We start from the raw sequence: 24,656 nt of genomic DNA, 5'->3' as shown, positions 1-24,656 counted from the left end.
TGTTTTAGCCAAGCACCGGGGGCGCCAGCCGCCAGGAGGAAGCCGGAGATGAGATTTCAAACAGGGGCGCAGGCTAGTCACACATTGAGCGTCTCTATGTTGTTGCCTGTCTTCTCGTGTCGACAAGGACATGTGTGTAATGTTTTCCGACTGCTGCGCTAAATAACACTTCAACATGAATCTGGAGCGACTTCGCAAGCGAGTGCGGCAGTACATCGACCAGGTATTTGTCTTGTTTTGGACTTTTCTTCCATGCTAGCTTAGCGCTAGCTTGCGTTCAAACGGAGCCACGAAGTGCAGCTAACGCTTTTTATTTAAATAAGCACAATAATGTTGGACTGACTCTTTTATATGTGTACTCTTTTATATGTGTGTGTCATTGCAGCAACAATATCAAAGTGCACTGTTTTGGGCCGACAAGGTAGCGTCTCTTTCTCATGGTAAGTATGCGCCGGCGTTATGATGGACTTCTTTTTAATTGATTGAAACTTTTATTAGTAGATTGCACAGTACAGTACATATTCCCTACAATTGACCACTAAATGGTAACACCCCGATAAGTTTTTCAACTTCTTTAAGTTGGGGTCCACTTAAATTGATTCATGGTACAGACATATACTATCATCATAATACAGTCATCACACAAGATAATCATCAGAGTATATACATTGAATTATTTACAATCCGGGGTGTGGGATATGGAGTTGGGGTTTGGTTTGGTTGTTATCAGCACTTCAGTCATCAACAATTGAGAACAGAGAAATGAACATTGGAACAGTGTAGGTCTGACTTGGTAGGATATGTACAGCAAGTAGTGGACATAGTAAGAGAGAGAGATCAGAAAGTATAAGAAAAAGTATCTACATTTGATTATTAAAGGCCTACTGAAATGAGATTTTCTTATTTAAACGGGTATAGCAGATCCATTCTATGTGTCATACTTGATCATTTCGCGATATTGCCATATTTTTGCTGAAGGGATTTAGTAGAGAACATCGACGATAAAGTTCACAACTTTTGGTCGCTGATAAAAAAGCCTTGCCTGTACCGGAAGTAGCGTGACGTCACAGGTTGTGGAGCTCCTCACATCTGCACATTGTTTACAATCATGGCCACCAGCAGCGAGAGCGATTCGGACCGAGAAAGCGACGATTTCCCCATTAATTTGAGCGAGGATGAAAGATTTGTGGATGAGGAAAGTAAGAGTGAAGGACTAGAGGGCAGTGGAAGCGATTCAGATAGGGAAGATGCTGTGAGAGGCGGGTGGGACCTGATATTCAGCTGGGAATGACTAAAACAGTAAATAAACACAAGACATATATATACTCTATTAGCCACAACACAACCAGGCTTATATTTAATATGCCACAAATTAATCCCACATAACAAACACTTCCCCCCTCCCGTCCATATAACCCGCCAATACAAATCAAACACCCGCACAACACACTCAATCCCACAGCCCAGAGTACCGTTCACCTCCGCAAAGTTCATACAGCACATATATTTCCCCAAAGTTACGTACGTGACATGTACATAGCGGCACGCACGTACGGGCAAGCGATCAAATGTTCGGAAGCCTCAGCTGCATACTCACGGTAGCGCGTATCCAACTCAAAGTCCTCCTGGTAAGAATCTCTGTTGTCCCATCTCCACAAGCATGCATATCCGACTCAAAGTCCTCCTGGTAAGAGTCTATGTTGTCCCAGTACTCCACAGGCCAATGGTAAAGCTTGACTGTCATCGTTCGGGAATGTAAACAATGAAAAACCGGCTACGACGTAGCCGCTACGTGTTTGTGTTGCTGTAGCCGGCCGCTAATACACCGCTTCCCACCTACAGCTTTCTTCTTTGCTATCTCCATTGTTCATTAAACAAATTGCAAAAGATTCACCAACACAGATGTCCAGAATACTGTGGAATTTTGCGATGAAAACAGGCGACTTAATAGCTGGCCTCTATGGTGTCCCAAAATGTCCTCTACAATCCGTGACGTCACGCGCAGGCGTCATCATACCGAGACGTTTACAGCAGGATATTCAGCGCGAAATTTAAAATTGCACTTTAGTAAGCTAACCCGGCCGTATTGGCATGTGTTGCAATGTTAAGATTTCATCATTGATATATAAACTATCAGACTGCGTGGTCGCTAGTAGTGGCTTTCAGTAGGCCTTTAATAATCCGGGGAGGGTGTTAGTTTAGAAGTTGCCTGGAGGTGAACTTTTATTGCGGTTTTGAAGGAGGATAGAGATGCCCTTTCTTTTACACCTGTTGGGAGCGCATTCCACATTGATGTGGCATAGAAGGAGAATGAGTTAAGACCTTTGTTAGATCGGAATCTGGGTTTAACGTGGTTAGTGGAGCTCCCCCTGGTGTTGTGGTTATGGCGGTCATTTCCGTTAAGGAAGTAGTTTGACATGTACTTCGGTATCAGGGAGGTGTAGCAGATTTTATAGACCAGGCTCAGTGCAAGTTGTTGTACTCTGTCCTCCACCCTGAGCCAGCCCACTTCGGAGAAATGACTCGTCAATAGTGCGTCTCAGTCAAAGGAAATACAGTATTTGTACATTTACAATCTTTACTTGTCTTTATCTAGTTATAGTTTAGTTTATCTTAGGGCTGGGCGATAAGGCCTTTTTTTAATATCTCGATATTTTTAGTCCATGTCACGATACACGATATATATCTCCATATTTTGCCTTAGCCTTCAATGAACACTTGATGCATATAATCACAGCAGTATGATGATTCTGTGTCTAATTTAAAACATTCTTCTTCATACTGCATTAATATATGCTGAATTTAAACTTTCATGCAGAGCGGGAAATCACAACTAAGTCAATTGACCAAAAGTGTATTTATTAAACAGTTATTAAGCAGTGGCACAAACATTCATGTCATTTCCAAAACAGAACGTGCAAGATTGTCAGAGACATTTTAAAACAAGCTATGAGTGCACTTTTGTGCATGATGTCACTAAGATGACATATCACAACAACACTAAATTAAAGTGCACTTTTTGTACAGAACGCCCACAATAGTTTAAAACAAATAAAGTGCACTTTAGTGCATGATGTCACACAATATATTTCAATAACTGTCCAATAAAAATGAGCTGCATAATAGGAAATCAAATCGCTATGTGGTAGGTTATCTCCTTTTTTTTTCATACGGTGTTGATGTGGAAATGGTTGCCCCGGCATTTTGTTGGTGTGGCACCGAACGGAGATGTTGACATGCGGAGTAAGCACTCTTCATTCTCCAGCAGGTGACTTTTCAAATGATGCTACGTATTAGCAGTAATGCTACTTTTTGTAGAAACGCTTTTGCCCCACACTTGACAAATTACGGTTGTCTGTTCGACATATTCCCACTTGAAGCCAAACCACCGCCAGACGATGGACCCCCTGTTGTTTTTCTTGGGAATTCTTCCTTCATTTGTTACCAGATTCGCACCTTCTTTCTCTCGTATTACCACTCGCACCACAGCTAACGTTACCCATGCTGCTACCTCTCTGCTCCGCGAGGGCGTATACATTTGTGACGTATGTAAGAAGGTGCGCTTGCTGTCTGTGAGAAGGAGAGACAAGAAAGAGTGAGAAGAGCCTGTAGTGTAATGCCCGCAGCTAAAAGCAACTACCTGAGAACGTATACTCGAATATCACCATATAGTCATTTTCTATATCGCACATAGACAAACCCACGATATATCGAGTATATCGATATATCGCCCAGCCCTACTGGTAAGTCAAACTTTATTCAACTCATTCACTATAACTCAGCATTCTTGCTTCCTCCACTTCCGTACCATGTGTATAAGAACTCCAAAATGGCACTTGTTAACAGACACATTTCAAACTCAAGGCAAGGAGAAGAGAACTCAACATTAATTACAAGGTAGCATCTCTTTCTCATGGTTAAGTATTCGCCGGCGTTATGATGGACTTCTAACTCATGTATGTCATCATTGCTCAATCTGTATCCAGAAATGACTCGTGAATAGTGCGTCTCAGTCAAAGGACATACAGTATTTATACATGTGCAATCTTTACTTGTCTTTATCTGAATGTTTAAACTTATTAGTTGTCTATTTATGATTAACAATTCACAAATATTTGTAGTATTGTTATTATTGTGCGGTTTATTTGTAAACGAGTTGCATTTAAGAACATCAAGCAAGGCAAGTTTTATTATAGAGCACAATTTGTACACAAGGCAATTCAAAGTACTTCACAGAAAAGTACAAGTTGGCAAAAATGTAATACCTGAATTGTTGGGACTATAAGGCCCCGTTTACACTAAGCCGGATAAGGTTATGCAGGGTAAATCCAACCTAACCACACACAACAATGCCACCGTTTAAGACCCCCTCCGTCCACCGGCGCAACACGACCTAGTACGCATGCACGAAAAATGTGCACGTCATAGTCACCTCCAGTGTTGCTTTGTGTGCAAGTTCTTAAATGTAACTTTTCTGAACAATATCCAGTGTTGTGGTATTTCAATTAACTGGAATCCAGTGTGCTGTGGGGCCCTATTGTAGTGAATCACACCTGAGCCATCATAAATTAATCAAATCTTTAATAAGCACGTAAAAGTACACAATGTGACAAAGAGCATTTTACAACAATCAATCTCGGGATCTAGATATCTGGTCGGGACACTCCTCACTCTTTTGCTTTCACCTTCATTGTCCATTCGTTGTTGGTGACTTTATATCCTCTGGACCTAGACGTTGAGTCCGCAACATACATGGCGGACATGAACTAATACAGTCTGCTTTGCCAATCCAAAAGCATTCACCGTTTTCTGTAGTTTTCCCTCGACGACCAGGTAATACAAAGTACACGCTACCTTTTTTATCACATCCACGGGAGCCCGCATTGTCGTTGTCTCTCCTTCGACAAATGGACTAAGTTTTTCGTTAAGTCGAATCACAGCTGACCTGGACATTGGAAAGTTCTCTTGCCGTCTGAGATGTGTTGTATCCCAAATAGCTGCAATCGCTTTCTTTTAAGGTATTCATGTGTGAAATTAAATACTTTACATTACAACATTAATCCAAAATGACAAAACAATAAACTGCAACCCACACACACACACATCTGCTTGCCTTATCTGCTCAAGTGATTGTTTATTTTTTGGACCCAATTAAAAGATGTTTCTTTTCTCTGTTTATGTCCTCCAGAGGACCCCCAGGACATCTACTGGCTTGCTCAGTGCCTTTTCCTGACATCACAATATCACAGAGCCTCGCACGCACTCCGCTCCAGGAAGCTTGATAAGGTATTTCCGGAAGTTATATAGGCACACCTAAATATTTTGACTGATGTATTTGTGGAGCTGACAAATGTGCTATTCTTCAAATGAACTCCACTATTGTGACTGATATCATCTCCAATGCAGCTGTACGGTGCTTGTCAGTATCTTGCTGCACGGTGCCATGTAAGTTACTATTTAATAGGGGTGTAACGGTACACAAAAATTTCGGTTCGGTACGTTCCTCGGTTTAGAGGTCACGGTTCGGTTCATTTTCGGTACAGTAAGAAAACAACAAAATATTAATTTTGGGGTTATTTATTTACCAAATTTGCAAAATCTTCCACCAAAAATATTTTTCTTAGTGGAATATTTGATGTGAAGTAATGGGAACCTTGGATAGGTCAATAATTCATAATAACATTGATTTTGATTCAATATTATGTTTTGAGCAATGACAGTTTGAAAGAAAAAAAAAACAGCTTTGTTTTATTAGTCAACATTGCAACTTTTTCTAAATTACATTTCACTTTTAAGCTTTTTTATTTCACTTTTATGTTTTTGTTTATTTTAATAGTATTTTTAGAATGTGCCGTGGGCCTTTCAAACATTAGCTGTGGGCCGCAAATGGCCTCCGGGGCACACTTTTGACACCCCTGCTATAGATAATAAAAAATTAAATGTGATAAATCTATGGATAAAAAGCAGAGCCTGGCGACGCATGCGCGTTTATCATAACTCTCTCTCTCTCTCTGTCTCTGCCCCTCCCTCACCAATGCTGCTGCGCGCACAATTTGTTTTGTTTTTAACCCCTTCTTAACCCTGAACGTACATTGAAAATACACGCAACCCTAACTCAAAATGCCGGACGTTTGAGGCATTTCAGAAACTCCGCCCTGACAGCTCTGCAAAAGAGGACATGTCCGGTGAAAAGAGGACGTATGGTCAGTCTATCCTAGCCCGTTAGCTGCTAGCATGCCGTGTGTTGTGCCTCGGTGTGCATTGTTTACACAACGTGCGTTACGCTACTTAATATGTCCGTGTGGAAACTCGTTCGGTACACCTCCGAACCGAACCGGAACCCCCGTACCGAAACTGTCCAATACAAATACACGTACCGTTACACCCCTACTATTTAAAACACCTTTGCAGTTGTACAAATACCGTTGTAATGAACTCATTGGTGGACTCTTTGGTTTTACTAGTATGCCGCCAAAGAGTTTCAGCAGGCTTTGGATATTCTCTCAGTGGAGTCTGGTTGTAAGAAGCTGCTGGACCGGAGTGTGAAAGAGGAGTTGGAGACGCCAAAGTCGAACAAGGACTGGGACATGTCGCCCGCCTCTGTAAGTGAATCTCAGTACTGAAACGACAGAAAGGTTAATTACATGCTCACATTCAAATATGCAAGCCTACATTTTTTTCTTGTTGACAAATATGACCTTGCTATCTTGTGAAGCTGGCGGCATAAGGGCACTGATGGGCCAACTTTCAAGGCAGTTATCCAGTTGGGAATGACTTGGCCTTCTTTTGGTTGCTGCTTGTCGTGAAATGCATTATTTTTTTAAGGCACAACCCGATCAAAATGAAGCTTTGTCATACTTTAGAATAGTCAGTGTACAGCAAGGAGGTTTGTTTGGGCTAGTTATTATGTTGGAAGACAACCACGTGGTCCGGTTTCCAAACGGAGGGCATGGTGCTCTACTTCAGAATGCCCTAGTCCAGGGGTCGGGAACCTTTTTGGCTGAGAGAGCCATGAAAGCCAAATATTTTAAAATGTATTTCCGTGAGAGCCATATAATATTTTTTTAACACTGAATACAACTAAATGCGCGCATTTTTAAGTAAGACCAACATTTTTAGTAGAGATATCCGATAATGGCTTTTTTGCCGATATCCGATATTCCTATATTGTCCAACTCTTAATTACCGATTCCGATATCAACCGATACGATATATACAGTGGTGGAATTAACACATTATTATGCCTAATTTTGTTGTGATACCCCGCTGGATGCATTAAGCAATGTAACAAGGTTTTCCAAAATAAATCAACTCAAGTTATGGAAAAAAATGCCAACATGGCACTGCCATATTTATTATTGAAGTCACAAAGTGCATTATTTTTTTTAACATGCCTCAAAACAGCAGCCTGGAATTTGGGACATGCTCTCCCTGAGAGAGCATGAGGAGGTTGAGGTGGGCGGGGTTGGGGGGGGGGCGGGTTTGAGGTGGGGGTAGGGAGTAGCGGGGGGTGTATATTGTAGCGTCCCGGAAGAGTTAGTGTTGCAAGGGGTTCTGGGTATTTGTTCTGTTGTGTTTATGTTGTGTTACGGTGCTGATGTTCTCTTGAAATGTGTTTGTCATTCTTGTTTGGTGTAAGTTCACAGCGGGGCGCATATTTGTAACAGTGTTAAAGTTGTTTATACGGTCACCCTCAGTGTGACCTGTATGGCTGTTGACCAAGTATGCGTTGCATTCACTTGTGTGCGTGAAAAGCCGTAGATATTATGTTATTGGGTCGGCACGTAAAGGTAGCGTCTTTTAAGGTTTATTGGCGCTCTACTTCTCCCTACGTCCGTGTGCACAGCGGCGTTTTAAAAAGTCATACATTTTCCTTTTTGAAACCGATACCGATAATTTTGAAACCGATACCGATAATTTCCGATATTACATTTTAAAGCATTTATCGGCCGATAATATCGGCAGTCCGATATTATCGGACATCCCTAATTTTTAGAGTATAACAAGTCTCTTATTCTTTTTGATAACATTGTTTATTCTGAAGCTAACCAATAATAAATAAAACACTCCTTACCACTAATGCGACTTCTTGAACAGGTGCGGTAGAAAACGGATAGATGGATTAAAAATGCATATATATATATATGTTTTGAACGTTATTTTGAACACTGATTACCAGCGGAATTATTCATGACTTATCGTGTTAAAGCACTGTCAGCTCAGATTGATCTGAGAGCCAGATGCAGTCATCAAAAGAGCCACATCTGGCTCGAGAGCCATAGGTTCCCTACCCCTGCCCTAGTCCATGTTGGAATTCGTGTTTATCCTAAATGAACCACAGCTTCCCCGTTGTAGTTGCTTTGATACCACACCACCATGTCGGCAAACCACAATTATCTTGTGTTTCACTTTCAGCTTGGGGAAAAAAACCAAGATCAATATCAGGGTAAACTGCCAAGATACCTGTGGCAGTATGGGCGTGGTCAAAATTGAGTAATTTGCATAATTTGCCATTATGTGATTTTTTTTTTTTTAAAGACTCAAAAAATGTATGCATAATTACATTTAAAACAAGTCTGTTTTTATTAATTAGTATTAACATATATTTCTATTGTTTTGCAATATTTTCAATTGTTGCTGCTTTTTGTACAAAGTACTTTGTTCAGATTTTTTTCAAGTGTTTGCTGACTTTTAATGAATTTTTTTCAAAATTAAAAACAACCAGCAACAAATCTAGCATCTTCTTCTGGTGTTATTATAAAATGTACTTGTGTTTGGAGACTCTACTTCTGTCCCTGACTAAAGAGTGATGTCACACTTGCTTTGCACTGTTGCTGTAGTTGGACTTTCTCTTTTTAAAAGCCACCATTGTCCTCTTAATATTTGCACATTTTGTAGATGGTTGTCCGCGCAGGTCTAATCACGTCTACATCGCTAATATGCTGTCACCGCTCCAGACAATGGAGTGCGTTTTGTTTACATCCGGTTTCGGTAGCGCAGTTTTTGGTGATCAAAGTGTTTTTTTGGTGGTCTATTTTTCGGTACATCACTTGTCAATAGTGCGCAAATAATAGGCTATATATATCAGTTCATGCTGTAACAACCAGCTAATGTTAATGTTTTATGTTCGTGTGATTTGGATTTGATGTCAGTTTTTCCCATGTTTGCAAACACACCGTCCGTGCCTGAAAGGTGATTGGCGAAGAATGAGGAAGCGTTGTTGTGTGTCCGGCGGGGAAGCAAAGTCTCAAGGAGACGGAAGTGTTTTCATGGGAGTTAAGCATGTTGGAATTGTGCCGTTGTTTGTTATCATAAGATTTGTGATTAAAGTGAAAAATTAATTTGTTTTCAAGTTTTAAAAGAAGCCCTTATTTTCAAGGTGTGGCGGTAAAAAAAATGCCGCATCGGCACGCCACATTCAATTACATTAAGGGGAAACCCTGAATATATATCGTAATAGACACGTAATCTATCAATGAAAAGTGTGTTCGATAAAACACTTGATTTTTGTTTTCTTTGTCGGATGAAACTGGAAGTTGCGAAGCAAGATTGGTTGCACAAACAAAGGCACTCACTCTCTGGTAACTAAGCAACTCAGGAAGTCAGCACTGATCAGTTAGAGGGACAAGCCAATAAGGTACCAGTATCAACAATCAAGATTAATTGTGCCAGTTTGTTGATTCTTTGCACGATAAAACAAAAAAAGTCACCTCGACAGTATGACAGTTTTTTGTTTTTAAAAAAAAAAACGTACTGTAGTCAAGCCTGGTCTGTAAATTATGTAAGGTGCTTGTCCCCACCAAGATTGGTAATACCACACCACCTTAGCTGCGCTCACCCTTTAGAGCACCGCCGTAACTTCTTGGCACTAAACCTGCAGAAAATAGTTTCCTGGTTTTTCTCAGGTTTCTTGGTTCACTTTTTCACACTTTGCACTATTTTGTCACACTTCAAGTATTTCTTACATATTCCCTATTTTGGCACCTTAATGTCAAGAGGTTAAAGGGGAACTGCACTTTCTTAGAAATTTTGTCTGTCGTCATTATGAGAGACAAGAACACACTTTATTTTTGTTTTTTAAACGATTTTAAAGATGATAAAAATGCTTGAAGGATGCAGCTGATGGAAGTCATCGTTGTAGCCTTCAAAGTCCTCTAAAAAAATTAAAAACCCTCTCGAAACCTTTTTATGTACACACATGATGTAGGACACCTTCATAACAATATGTAATATGTACAATATACACACTGCAAGTATTTATATAATGTAGTAACAGACACCTTCATAACAATATGTAATATGTACAATATACACACTGCAAGTATATATATAATGTAGTAAAAGACACCTTCATAACAATATGTCATATGTACAATATACACACTGCAAGTATTTATATAATGTAGTAACAGACACCTTCATAACAATATGTAATATGTACAATATACACACTGCAAGTATATATATAATGTAGTAACAGACACCTTCATAAAAATATGTAATATGTACAATATACACACTGCAAGTATTTATATAATGTAGTAACCGACACCTTCATAACAATATATAATATGTACAATATACACACTGCAAGTATATATATAATGTAGTAACAGTCACCTTCATAACAATATGTAATATGTACAATATACACACTGCAAGTATATATATAATGTAGTAACAGACACCTTCATAACAATATGTAATATGTACAATATACACACTGCAAGTATATATATAATGTAGTAACAGACACCTTCATAACAATATGTAATATGTACAATATACACACTGCAAGTATATATATAATGTAGTAACAGACACCTTCATAACAATAAGTAATATGTACAATATACACACTGCAAGTATATATATAATGTAGTAACAGACACCTTCATAACAATAAGTAATATGTACAATATACACACTGCAAGTATATATATAATGTAGTAACAGACACCTTCATAACAATATGTAATATGTACAATATACACACTGCAAGTATATATATAATGTAGTAACAGACACCTTCATAACAATAAGTAATATGTACAATATACACACTGCAAGTATATATATAATGTAGTAACAGACACCTTCATAACAATATGTAATATGTACAATATACACACTGCAAGTATATATATAATGTAGTAACAGACACCTTCATAACAATAAGTAATATGTACAATATACACACTGCAAGTATATATATAATGTAGTAACAGTCACCTTGGTACGGTAAATATTGAACATATTTACCGTATTTTGATAATTTTAATCATTACCGGGACTTTTTTTTTCTGCGCATTGATTTTCGTTTCCATAGTAACGCACGTCTGTCTTCTGGCTACATGTGTGTTCCTACTTCCGGAACACACATGTTTTCTAATCATGGCAGACTTGGTTATAGACAACGAAGACGACTAATTTTGGACAAATGAGGATTCACAACCTTATGCTTTTAAAGCTAAATATACTGCTGCTTGTAGAAGCTAGCACGAAGGAAGAGTGAGACGTTGGAGCTGACGGAAGCCGGGAGAGGGGGATGAAAGCGATTTTGATGCTATAAATATAGAACTTGGAGTCAAGCTATTTCAACATAAATGGATTGCTTACCCAAAATCAACATTAAACGTCCCCGGCCAGCTGGACCAGACAAACAACCGTCCATCGAGTGAGTCACTTTAATATTGATCATGATACATGCAGCACGCCATGCGTGTTAGTACAACTACCGTATATACACTGTTTGGCTAGATCAGCTGTGTACAAACAAAAGATGAAATGTGGGCTAATACTTTACAGATACTGTAATATGATTGTTCATGTTTTTTCAGTCGGTACAAATCGGTGTCGTATCACAGTGTTGTGCATTACAAACTTAAACGCGTTTTGTTTTGTTGTAGAAGCTATCTTATCTCTTTCCGTAGTTAGCTTTTACGGCTAATACCGAAGCACGCAGATGTGTTAGTACGCTACAAAAAAAAATCCTCAGTGTTCGCTCTTACAATAACAATGTCGCGACAGCTTGGTTAATATACAGGTTATGGAATGTAAATGAAGTATTGTTGACAGTTTTTGAATGCCTTTTTAAAGTGATTTAGAAGTAGAATTGATTGCTCCCATTAGCTGCATTGCTAGCCACCTAGCACGAGACGATTTTTGTATGTTAAAAAGAGAAGAAGAAAACACTTTTGTCTTATTGTCTCTCATAATCAATGTGAACGATAGGCAAAATTCCAAAAAATTAAGTGCAGTTCCCCTATAAGTGTTCAAAGGGATTTTACAATTTTGTAACATTGATTGTTTTCCATGGTTGTGTTGACATTTCCTTTCTGTCTTGATAGCTGAGGGGGTTATATTTTGAGGAAGGTTATGTTTGAAATACAAATGTTTACTGGTCTTAGTTTTCGATAGGTCATAAAAAATATGAATTATTGATATCGACCAATACAAAACACTTGTATTGTGATACGGTTTTCAGCCATAATACCCAGCCCTAGATTCACTGGTGTTACCCGCTACTTACTGACTCGTTTTCAGTGGATAGTAAATCTATACTGCTAAACAAGCTGCACAAAAGTATATTCCAGTTTATTTTGTATAGCATTGTCCCTTGAGAAAATATTCAGTCATTAAAAATGTTCTAGTGACGCATTTTTCTATTTCAGATCAGCAGCTCCATCTGCCTCCTGCGCGGCAAAATCTACGACGCCATGGACAACAGGCCCCTGGCCACCTCCAGCTACAAAGAGGCCTTGAAACTGGACGTGTACTGCTTCGAAGCCTTCGACCTCTTGACGTCGCACCACATGCTCACGGCCCAGGAAGGTGAGGGACGGGTTCCGGGCCTACTTTTTGTTGCCTAGCCCCGTTTGCAAACCTGTCACTCGTGCATGATTGTCATATAATCCTGTCTCCAATAGAGAAAGACTTCCTGGACTCGCTGCCTCTAAAGCAACAGTGCACAGAGGAAGAGGTGGAGCTTCTTCATTTCCTGTTTGAAAACAAGTTAAAGAAGGTAAAAGAGTTTTCCATTTAAAAGTTGACTTTTAAGCACTCACATGGCTGATTTTTAAAAAAAAAGTACATTTAGACCACTCTGTAAGTCTTATAGAAGTCACAATAACTTAGTTGGCAGTAGGGTAGCTAAATAAGGCAACCAAAAAAATTATAATAATATTGATGCGGCATGGCGTAGTGGGTATAGCGGCCGTGCCAGAAACCTGAGGGTTGCAGGTTCGCTCCCTGCCTTTTGACATCCAAATCACTGCTGTTGTGTCCTTGGGCAGGACACTTCACCCTTGCCCCCGGTGCTGCTCACACTGGTGAATGAATAATGAATGAATGATAGGTGGTGGTCGGAGGGTTTTTTTCTGTCAATATGGGGTGCTGAGTGTACATTAATGAGAAATTAAATTAACTTTTTGGATTTTCGCAAATGGCTGCAATGAAACAAAGGGTGAAAAATGTAAAGGGGTCTAAATATTTTCCGTACCCACTGTAAATAAACATTTACACAATCTTTCTGTGTAAATACCTAATTTCACAACGTATCTGTCTTCGGCTTCTAGTAGGGTGTGGCTGATATATGGACAAATATTTTTTTCTTCTAAAATGTAGTTAATGCAGCTCACATACTGGTGCGCTCTAAAGTCCGGAAAATACGGCAGTGTTTCCCACACATTCATTTATTTGTGGCGGCCCGCCACGAAAGAATTACGTCCGCCACAAATAAAAAATAAAAATTAAAAAATGTTTGTTTTTTTTTTTGTTTTTTTTTTTGTCCTGTCCAGCTTCTCAGGCAAATCATATAGTTGATGTAGATGCCCATATAGGCTGTTCAGATTTACTTTACAAAAGAGAAGTGTAGGATACTTCTCTTGTTGCCTTATTTGTATTTGACCACTACTGTTTTCTGTTTATTTGTTACTGACTGTGGCAGGACACCTCTGCCCCTGTTTCACTTTATGTTGCTGGTAAATAATATGGTTGTAGTAGTAGGCAAAAGTTAAATTATTTAGTATGCACTAATTAAAGGGGCAGAGCTTTAAGAGACATTTTAGCTTTTATATTTTATAAGATGTATTTTTTGTAAGAACCACAATTAATAAATATATTTCAGTGAATAACTTATTTTTCAAATCTGTATATAAAAATGTACATAAAGTGTTGTAATTATATTGTAAAATGGATGGATGGTTGGATGGATGGATGGACGTTTAAAACAAAACTGTTATTATTAATTAGTAAGTATACATTTTTTGAGCCTTTTTAGAGAAAATCATATCATTGTAGTAAATTATGCAAATTACTCGATGATGACATGGTGACCACGCCCATAGCCACGCCCCCACCACCACAGGTATCTTGGCAGTTATGGGAAACACTGTACGGTAATACAAAAACAAGGTAAAACAACTGAACAGCACAGTTATCAAAATCAGCTCATATTTAAATGTTACATTAGAATAAAATGGTATTATGAAACAATTTGTTAACACACACAAACGTACCGTTGACTACCGGTCCTGATTCCCAGGTCCCGGGAATTGGTAACGTATCACTTCAGATGTGAACGGTATTCATCCCCAACCCCATTATTAAACATGCTACTTTTAATCAAAGACTACCTATAAACTGACTGGAACAGCTGAATTTCTCGGTGCAGGTGTACCTAATAATAATAATAAATAATAATTTTGTGTTTATGCTCGCCACAGTACAACAAGCCCAGTGACCGAGTTGTGCCGGCCACTGTCAACGGTCTCCAGGACAACCTGGACATGGTGGTGTCTCTGGCGGAGAGGCATTATTACAACTGTGACTTTAAGATGTGCTACAAGCTTACGTCAATGTAAGTCATTGTCGCGTATCAATATAGTGTGTGTATGTGTGTGAGCTCACGTTGCTTTTGTCTTCTTAGGGTGATGGTTAAAGACCCCTTCCATGCTAATTGTTTACCAGTGCACATAGGAACCCTAGTAGAACTCGGAAAAGCAAACGGTAACGAATTTGTGACACTGCCCGCATTACCACACAGTGAAATGTCACTAAAAAGCGTTTTTGTGTGTGTTTTCGTCCTGCAGAGTTGTTTTACCTCTCGCACAAACTTGTAGACCTGTATCCCAACAACCCAGTAAGTGTCGCCTCCACACACCTTTCTATTTATTTGAAAGATGTACTAAGAAGTAAGATACTTCCAGGTGTCTTGGTTCGCCGTGGGCTGCTACTATCTGATGGTTGGCCATAAAAATGAAAACGCCCGTCGCTACCTCAGGTATTTATTTAGCCGACGCACAATAAAGTGCACATCAAAGGCATTGAGAAATGTGACGCCGTGTGCCTCAGCAAAGCCACCACTCTGGAGAGGACGTACGGCCCCGCGTGGATCGCCTACGGTCACTCCTTCGCCATGGAGAGCGAGCACGACCAGGCCATGGCCGCTTACTTCACAGCCGCCCAGCTAATGAAAGGGTGAGCTCCATTCAGCTTCCTCAGATAGGGGCAGTGTTGGGTTAGTTACTGAAAACCAGTAACTAGTTACAGTTACTTTATTTCAAAAGAAACTCAGTTACTTACACCAAAAAGTAATGCGTTACTGTGAAAAGTAACTATTTAGTTACTTTGTTTTTTAAAGCTCCCATTAATGCCCTTTTAGCCTTCATTTCAGTACTGTTATTGCACTGGAGAATAATACAATCTGTTGATCAACTTGACATGCATTTGCATCACTGAACTCAGAAAGCAATGTGGTCTACGTACAACACACAAAGACAAAGATATGTTTCAAAGGGCCAATTTATTTCAGGCCAGAACAAATTGACAAAACTATTTTAAATAGCTGCAACATAACATACATAAGTAACAAACATCATAATACCGTATTTTCCGCACCATAATCCGCACCTAAAAACCACAAATTTTCTCAAAAGCTGACAGTGCGGCTAATAACCCGGTGCGCCTTATATATGGATTAATATTAATATTTATTTTCATAAAGTTTAGGTCTCGCAACTACGGTAAACAGCCGCCATCTTTTTTCCCCGTAGAAGAGGAAGCGCTTCTTCTTCTACGGTAAGCAACCGCCCCCGTAGAAGAAGAAGCGCGCGGATATTACCTTTCATTTCATTTGTGTGTTTCTGTAAAGACCACAAAATGGCTCCTACTAAGAGACACGTGTACAAGGTTCCACTGACTTTTGATATTCATGTGAACCGCACTGTGGATACAACGGGAACACGTACGGTGAATATTCGCACCACAGGGAATGAGAAGTCGTCCTTCACTGTGGTTCTAGCTTGCCATGCTAACGGCCAGAAACTTCCACCCATGGTGATATTCAAAAGGAAGACCTTGCCAAAAGAGAACTTTCCAGCCGGCGTCATCATAAAAGCTAACTCGAAGGGATGGATGGATGAAGAAAAGATGAGCGAGTGGTTGATAGACGTTTACGCGAAGACACCGGGTGACTTTTTTCACGCAGCGCCGTTCCTGTTGATCTACGACTGCATGCGCGTCCACATCACAAATGGTGTCAAAAACAAGTGAAGCATACCGAAGAAGAAGAATTTGAGGGATTTGTGGATGAGTAATAACTTCAGAAAGTGAGCTTTAAATGTTTATTTTGTGTGTCGTGTGACATTAACGTTCGAGCAACGTTGAGTTATTGATGTTGCTATTGCTCTGCACTATTTTGAGTGTTACTATTTTTGTGATTGCACATTTGCACATTACATTTTGGGAGTGAACAGAGTTGTTAGAACGCTGGTTTGTAATATATTATTAAAGTTTGACTGACCTATCTGACTGTTTTTTTGACATTCCCTTTAGCGCAGCGTAGGTGCGGCTAATAACACGGGGCGGCTAATAGGTAAACAAAGTTTTGAAATATGCCATTCATTGAATGTGCGGCTTATAACACGGGGCGGCTTATGGTGCGGAAAATACGGTAACAACATAGCTGTAAACCTGGCTTCACCTAAGGAAGGCACACGTGACATACGCAAAGCCTAACCAGGCAGATTTGAATTGCTGTTTTGGGCATTAGACGGGATCTTTGATCCAAGTCACAACTTACATTTAACTAAAATGTTATTATCTCTGTGCTCGACAAAAAAAAGAAGTGAGAATATCTCCATGTTAAGACACTCGAGTTGAGTGTCTTAACATGGGCTGCGGCTCCGTTGTTAGTACACACAGACACGCCCCTCCCCTCCCCACACCCACACCCACACCCAGACACACACAGAGCGCGCCTCCGGCTTGTTACACAGGAAGAATCAGAAGGACGACATTGCAGCGCTCCAATAAAACACACTCAGATTTTCTGTTTCTAGCCGATACTACATAAAAAATAACGTAAAATAACGCAGTAACGCATCATGTAGTAACGGTAACTGAGTTACTGAATATAAAAAATAACGCGTTAGATTACTAGTTACCGCCGAAACTAACGGCGTTACAGTAGCAAAGTAACGCGTTAGTCCCAACACTGGATAGGGGCTTCCGCTTTTATAGACGCTGCAGCCCAATTAATAGCACCTCAAAAAGCCTCTAGTTGTCTGTAATTTAGACTACATTCACAATAATTAGGATTTTTTTGTCGTTCACATTAAGGTAATGTCACGTCATGGCGGAAGTAAACGTGGGTGGTAGGTCTCACTCTCAGTGCCTTTGTGGCAATTTAGAGGATTTTGTGCAACCACAATCAACATTTTCTGAACCAAATTATTTTGTGTAGGACATTAAGAAAGAAAATTGACTAATTGTGGCTCTCCTTTATGAACATACGAAAGAGGCAGGGGTCAGTATTGTACCGTTCACGTCGACATGAAAAAATAATCGAAATAAAATAATAATAATAAAAGATACCGTGGTACCTCAACTAAAGAGTGTTTCGAGATAAGAGCTGTCTCGGCTAATCGTCATGCTTTAAGTTTCATGCAAATGTTTGAAGTACACGCATTAGTTAGCATAGCAAATGTCACACATCCAACCAAGACATCTGGTCTTACTCTCTAGCATTATCTTATAGCTGGCGATCGCTGAAAAAAAGAAATGGATAATATTCATTGAGTTGAATAAATAAATTATCCAAAACATGACAGAACGTGTCGCCAACTTGGCAAAGGAATTGGAGCGTCACACTGCTAGTCTGCACCACACTGAAGCAGAATGAGTAGTACTAAAGACTGTTTAAAATATTGAAACGGCAGCCATTTATCCATGAAAATATGAAGAGGCTGCTAATGATGTGTTTGATAGAGAAGCAGCTGCAAGGAGACATTGTAGAAGTCTACTTTCCAAAGTACATTACTTTATAAAACTACTGTGGTTGTTTGTAGTGCATTCTATTGTGTTGTTTTTATACAATATTTCTTATCTAAACGTTAGTTTTTCTTTTTAAAATTACATGTTAAAACTGTGCTGATTTTGGGGGGCTGAACACCACTCAGATTGATTTCAAATTCATTTCAGTGGGATACTGTGTTTTGAGTTAAGAGCTCCGTCACAGAACCGAATAAGCTTGTAAATTAAGGCACTACTGCACATGTCATTTATGGGCTTGAATATCGTAACCGGCCTGCAGTGTGAACGTCAAGTAGCTGTAGTTACTGTATGACCGATAGCATCATCATCATATTTAATAAAACACACACTAACTACCAAGCAGACATGGTATCTGTAAAGCAGTTCAAAGTGCCACACCAGGCCTCTGTAATATCCAGAAAAGATGATGAATATAATTATCAAAACACAGTTGAAAAAATAATATTCCAAATGTTTGAAAATGTAATGTGTGAATACTAGGGATGTGCGTATCGATCCTGTGGTATCGATATATCGATACTCACACGCTACTCATTTGGCATCACTTTTCTGAAAAAAGTATCGATATAAACCAAAAAACGGCGTGTGGGGGGTGCCAGCATCTCTTTCAGATGTTTTTGATGACTTACTTAACTTACTATGTGCTGGGACACCCCTGTACCTGGCAGAGTATAGAGCTGGCCCAGTCACGTCACAGGAGACAGCGAATGAGCGTCGTCAACGTGCAACACACACACACACAGCCAGCCGACAGCGTTGTTACTTTTCCTGAACAGCAATCTGAGACTTCAGTAAAGTGTGACGTGTGACGACATATCTCGAGTACACTAAATGTGTGATGGTGTCAGACATTTTGGTAGATCATTTTTCCAAGTTAATTTTCTCAGGGAACTATCTTTCGTATGCAGGTTTATAGGACAAGGAAATCCTAGTTTATTGTGATAAGGAAATTATTGACTTTGCTTCAGAGAAGTGTTATAAGTTTACTTCCACAAAGGGGTTTGAAACATAACATTGTTATGAATAATTGTTTTTTTAAGCTTTTTCTACCAAGACTTTTTTTTTTAAAAATAAGAAAAGTGAAAATGTGTATATTTTTGTTTATATTTAATTTATTTTTCATATTTATGTTATTTATTTTAATTTTACTTTTATTATATATTGACCATAATAAATGTGGTATAAATGGTCTGTATTTGTCTTGTTATTTGTCTTAAATAATAACAATAGTAATAATATTTTTGACTGACAAAAATTGCCAATAAGAAATTAATGGTATCAGTATCGGTATCGATGAAAATGCAAGAAAAAGTATCGGTATCGAATCCTAAAAGTGTGGTATCGCCCATCCCTAGTGAATACATCGTTTGTCCAGCAAGGACATGATGAAATTCATCATTTTGTTTTCATCATTCCTGTGTTGTTGTGCCTTTTCTTGGGCTTCTGATTGGCTGAGGAGACCTTTCCACTTACAAATAATGTTCAAACTGTGTGACGGGTTTAGTTTCCCAACCAAGAATGCGCAACTTTTCCCCCAAAAGTAGTGGTCACCAATCATGTGCCTTGTCATGCAGATGTCACTTACCCATGCTGTACATCGGCCTGGAGTACGGCCTGACCAACAACTCCAAACTGGCCGAGCGCTTCTTCAGCCAGGCGCTGAGTATCGCTCCAGAGGACCCGTTTGTAATACACGAGGTGGCGGTGGTCGCCTTTCAGAATGGAGAGTGAGTGTAACGCATTCGCTGGGAGGGCTCCCTCTAGTGGAGATGTGTAGTAGTGTCAAAACCTTTTCCACTGTGTCGTAGCTGGAAGATGGCTGAGCGATATTTCCTTGATGCCATGGAGAAGATAAAGGCCATCGGGAATGAGGTCAGTGCTGGCAAAACAAGTTTTGATATTGTGAATAAGTGATTAAAAGCGTGTTCTTACTATTGATTTAAGGTGACCGTAGACAAGTGGGAGCCTTTGCTAAACAACCTGGGTCATGTGTGTCGCAAGCTCAAGTAAGTAACCTTAGGCCTATCCTATAATGTTTGTAGGAGCCTAAATGCGGTTTAATTTACATTTTATGGAAGGTGCTTTACGTTTATTCAGCCAAAATGGGACTATTTACTTTATTTGCATGCGTAGAATAATTATAAGGTACACTTTATTTGTAATTATTACATTTGTCTAAATAATTTGATGACGCAACTGTTTAATTGCATATATGGCGGAAGGATCTGTGTGGTAAGAGGGTTTTGGACACAATGTATTGTGGGTAATGGCAGTCAGGTATGGGGAATCGAGCCAATTTGACCTTACTCTTACTTTTTCTTACTCTCTTACGGTAACAAACTCGCTTTGTTTTTCCATTCATTTGTTCCCACATCGTTATTGTTTGACGTTTTTGAATGATTAAGTTCAACTATACAAAACGAAGAGGAGGGTCTGGAGTTTGTTTGTTGTTGCTGCAGCAAGCGGAGCAGGAGAAAGTTGAGGAGCGTCAAGCTAAGGCTTGTTGCGTTGACCAGCATTCCTCCAATGGGGAATTCAAATTGCTAGTCTCTCCCAGATTCTTTTTATGGCAATAAGCTGATGTTTATATTCAATCAACAGGCAGTAGTTGGTATGTTGTGGTTTATTCTCCAAGCTTAGAGGACAAACGTGAGACCAATCTCAGTACACAAGCGTTCCCTAGCCCGGTCCAGATCGGTCTCTGCCAACCCACCCAAGTGCTGTGATCTTCCCTCTGTACCTCGCCCCCACTCCCGTTGTTTAGACTACTCCGAGTTATCTCTACTCTGACACATTCCAATCTAGAAGGCCGACACCTTACTATGAGACTAAAAAAGAAGGAAGAATACTAGCTATTCTTTATATGACTATAGGAGTTTAGAAAGAAGTAACACTTAAATATGGATATGATTCTGATCTGCTTCCAACAGGCTTCATTAGGAATGTACAATGTTTTTTAACTCAAATATGTATGTATGCATTTCTGTAGAAAGTACGACCAGGCTCTGGAGTACCACCGTCAAGCCCTGGTGCTGATCCCCCAGCACGCCTCCACCTACGCCGCTATAGGCTATGTGCACAGCCTCATGGGCGACTTTGAGAGCGCCATCGACTACTTCCACACGGTAGCAACACGAATTGTTCTACAGAGCACGGCGCTGCTTGGGCTAAAATAGACTAATATCTTTTTTTATTATTATTTTACATTTTGTTTACGCAGGCGCTTGGACTGAAACGAGACGACGCATTTTCCGTCACCATGCTCGGCCACTGCATCAACATGTACATTGGCGAAACGGACGCCTACGTAGGTGCGATGCACTATTCTTTTTTGTTTTCTATTGACCTTTTACAGTGGAACCTTAAAGGATGGGACGCTGCCCGATCTATAAAATCTGTACCGGCGTCAAAAAACTTTTATTAACAGTACTGTGAATTGTTTCAAGTACAGTGGAACCTCAATTTGCAAACTTAATTAGTTCGTAAACAGAAAAGTTTGTATATATATTAGCAAATTTATCCATTTAAAAAACATAAATAATTGGTTCTAACCTTGACAAAAGTCCATATTTTTGTCTGTGTACACCTTTAACACAATATAAAGTGCGATATAGTACTGTTTATTGAAAAAAAAAACTAAGGGAGTGATTAGGAATGGATAGTTTACATTTAAACTGATACGGTACCTGGGAATCGATACGGGTACTTAACGGTACTAATTTTTGGTACTTTTGTGTTTATCAATAAATATTAATTGGTTTTGATAATAAAATTTCATTTTTTATTGCAATATTGAAAAATGAGCTGATATTTATAACTGCTCTCCAGTTTTTGTTTTGTTATCATATCATAATTTTCAAGTATGACATTAAGTTGAAATTACAGTTGCAAGTCCAAAACTTTAGATGGCAGTAGTGTATTAGTAGTAGTGTGTTTTTGTTGTTGTTGTTGTTGTTGCAACAAAGAAGTGTTAATACTGTAAGTATTGTACATATTACGCACCAGCTGTTTGATTGTAACGTGCATCTTAGTTTTTTATGAACAAATCTCAAGGCGTTGTAATCGCCATGTAAAATCGCTAATGCCAATCAGTAGCAATGTCAATAGCAAAGCCAATGTATGTTAGCATCAAGCTAGCACATTTTAGGAGAAGTGGAGCCTTACTTTACTTAGGTTGGGTCGTTTTTTGAGTACATTTTTTTTATTAGCATTGAAAGTTACAATGTTACCTCGAGGTTGTGTGGCGTGGACCGCTCTCAGTGCTGCTGGAGTGTTCCCAAAGTGCGGAAAGTGTGGCGTCAAACGCAACCCAGGTACCGTAACATGGCACCTTTTGGTTTTTGCGTTAATCGCTGGGTTTCAGTCGGTGCCAAAAAACAAAACAAAAAGTAACTCGGGTGATGGATCAACTTTCTATTTAATATCAAAGCCAAAACAAAAACTAGCTGAACTGTCCTCTTTTGTAGCTGCCCTGCCGAGACACACACACACTCCCACTCTCACTACAAGCCTTGTGGTGCACTCAGTTTTAAAACACAAAACTCCTTAACTTTAACAGCAACATTTCAGTGTCTAATCCCTCTTTTTCTTCTGTGGTCTTTTTCCGTATGATGCGTTTAAATTGTGATCTTTCACTGCACAATGTAAATATTACCACCGTCCATTAATTATTGTACCATTAGCTACTGCTGAGAGCTGCGGCCTACCGTCATGACCCCGCACTCCCTTCCCTCTGTTGCTACATATCTCTGTAATATATATATGTGCTTTGCTATGGAGGTTTTTTCCCACTCCAGTCTAGATTGTATTTTTTTACTCATCCTTCCCCAGCGTTTTACCTTTTTCCCCATCTTTTACGGGGCGCCTTGTAACCCTGTACACTGTTTGTTTGTCTAATCTTGAACGGGTTTGTGCTGAAAACAAAGTTTCGTTGTACGTGTGCAATGACGATAAAGACATATCTATCTACTGTCTTTCACTAAGCAGGCTCCGACATCGAGGACAAGGTCCGAGGCAGCATGGACACACCGGCCCTGATCAAGGTGCTCAACACGACGAAGCCCGGCGACCCGCTGGCATCGCCGAGGCTGGAAGACTCCAGCGCCATGTCCGTGGAGACGCCACTGTCCACCCAGGACAAGATGGTGCTGGACATGCCCCTGCGGCTCTCGTTGACGCTGGAGTGCGACATGTACGAAAGCGACGTGATGTTGGACACCTTGTCGGACACCAGCACATGATTGTTGTTTTTTACCCGCACACTCGACCCGGAGGCAGAACTGTCATAGCAACACGTTGCCACGGCGACGCATGCCGGAGGACAAGACTGGTTTTCTTGTGTTGTGCAGTGAGTGGATGGTGTGCTTACCACTTTGAAGATACAGCAATGCAAAGCCAAGAAGAAGCTTGAAGGCAAGTCAGCGTGTGCCTTGGACTCTGGAAGGACACAAGCTAACCTTGCATCTTAAAGTCACTTTTTAATGCTCCTCCTCTTTGACAAGACCTGTGGATTGTGGCAGCAAGAGCCAAAAAAGTAGAAGAGAAGTGTCGGTGAAAACAAGCTGCAAGCAACTCCATTTCAATAAATCATGCATACCTTTAAGGATTTTAGCACATAGATTTGTGTATGTGTCATAACTGGATGGTTTTTTAATTGCATAGCAATCACAATATTTAATATGTGTATTCCAGTGTGTTGAGTAAGTAGTAGTACGGTAGGTAGTCCGGTACAAAATAAGAATACTAATAGGTATTGCTATAAATGAGGGGTCCCCAAACTTTTTGACTCAGAGGCCGCATTGGGTTAAAACAGGCAAGTATATATGTGTGTGTGTGTATATATATATATATACTTTCTATATATAAAAAGTATATATAAGTGCGCACTTACATATACTTTTTATATATAAAAAGTAGGGATGTCCGATAATATCGGCCTGACGATATTATCGGCCGATAAATGCGTTAAAATGTAATATCGGAAATTATCGGTATCGGTTTTTTTATTATCTGTATCGGGTTTTTTTGTTTTGTTTTTGTTTTTTTATTAAATCAACATAAAAAACACAAGATACACTTACAATTAGTGCACCAACCCAAAAAACCTCCCTCCCCCCATTTCTTTCTGTTATCAATATTCTGGTTCCTACATTATATATCAATATATATCAATACAGTCTGCAAGGGATACAGTCCGTAAGCACACATGATTGTGCGTGCTGCTGCTCCACTAATAGTACTAATCTTTAACAGTTAATTTTACTCATTTTCATTAATTACTAGTTTCTATGTAACTGTTTTTATATTGTTTTACTTTCTTT

The 24,656-nt window shown here is 39.5% G+C and overlaps 1 protein-coding gene across 3 annotated transcripts; it reads left to right on the top strand.

Annotated features, from left to right (window-relative positions):
• Positions 1 to 23,959, top strand: cdc16 (cell division cycle 16 homolog (S. cerevisiae)). 3 transcript variants are annotated; one of them, XM_062059747.1, is made up of 18 exons: positions 1 to 223; positions 386 to 440; positions 5,189 to 5,286; positions 5,407 to 5,445; positions 6,465 to 6,602; positions 12,675 to 12,834; positions 12,930 to 13,024; positions 14,727 to 14,860; positions 14,930 to 15,009; positions 15,093 to 15,142; positions 15,210 to 15,283; positions 15,355 to 15,480; positions 19,911 to 20,063; positions 20,145 to 20,208; positions 20,281 to 20,342; positions 21,326 to 21,461; positions 21,557 to 21,647; positions 23,323 to 23,958. In XM_062059747.1, exons 1-18 carry the CDS (start codon positions 176 to 178, stop codon positions 23,574 to 23,576), a joined length of 1,857 nt encoding a protein of 618 aa, XP_061915731.1. In that variant the 5' UTR covers positions 1 to 175; the 3' UTR covers positions 23,577 to 23,958. The 3 variants fall into 3 exon arrangements, with proteins under 3 accessions (XP_061915731.1, XP_061915732.1, XP_061915733.1); XM_062059748.1 differs by having other exon boundaries at positions 21,557 to 21,643; positions 23,323 to 23,515; XM_062059749.1 differs by lacking the exons at positions 1 to 223; positions 386 to 440 and adding an exon at positions 3,910 to 3,916 and having other exon boundaries at positions 23,323 to 23,959.
• The last annotated feature ends 697 nt before the right edge of the window (positions 23,960 to 24,656 follow it).

Source organism: Entelurus aequoreus, linkage group LG10, assembly GCF_033978785.1.
Source record: "Entelurus aequoreus isolate RoL-2023_Sb linkage group LG10, RoL_Eaeq_v1.1, whole genome shotgun sequence".
Lineage (NCBI taxonomy): Eukaryota > Metazoa > Chordata > Actinopteri > Syngnathiformes > Syngnathidae > Entelurus > Entelurus aequoreus.
This window is presented reverse-complemented; position numbering and strand designations above follow the sequence as displayed.

Coding starts and splice junctions, on each gene's coding strand:
- cdc16 (XM_062059747.1), top strand. CDS start 176: ATGAATCTGGAGCGACTTCGCAAGCGAGTGCGGCAGTACATCGACCAG. Junction 12,835..12,929: donor CATGCTCACGGCCCAGGAAG/GTGAGGGACGGG, acceptor TGTCTCCAATAG/AGAAAGACTTCCTGGACTCG. Junction 20,209..20,280: donor TAAAGGCCATCGGGAATGAG/GTCAGTGCTGGC, acceptor TATTGATTTAAG/GTGACCGTAGACAAGTGGGA.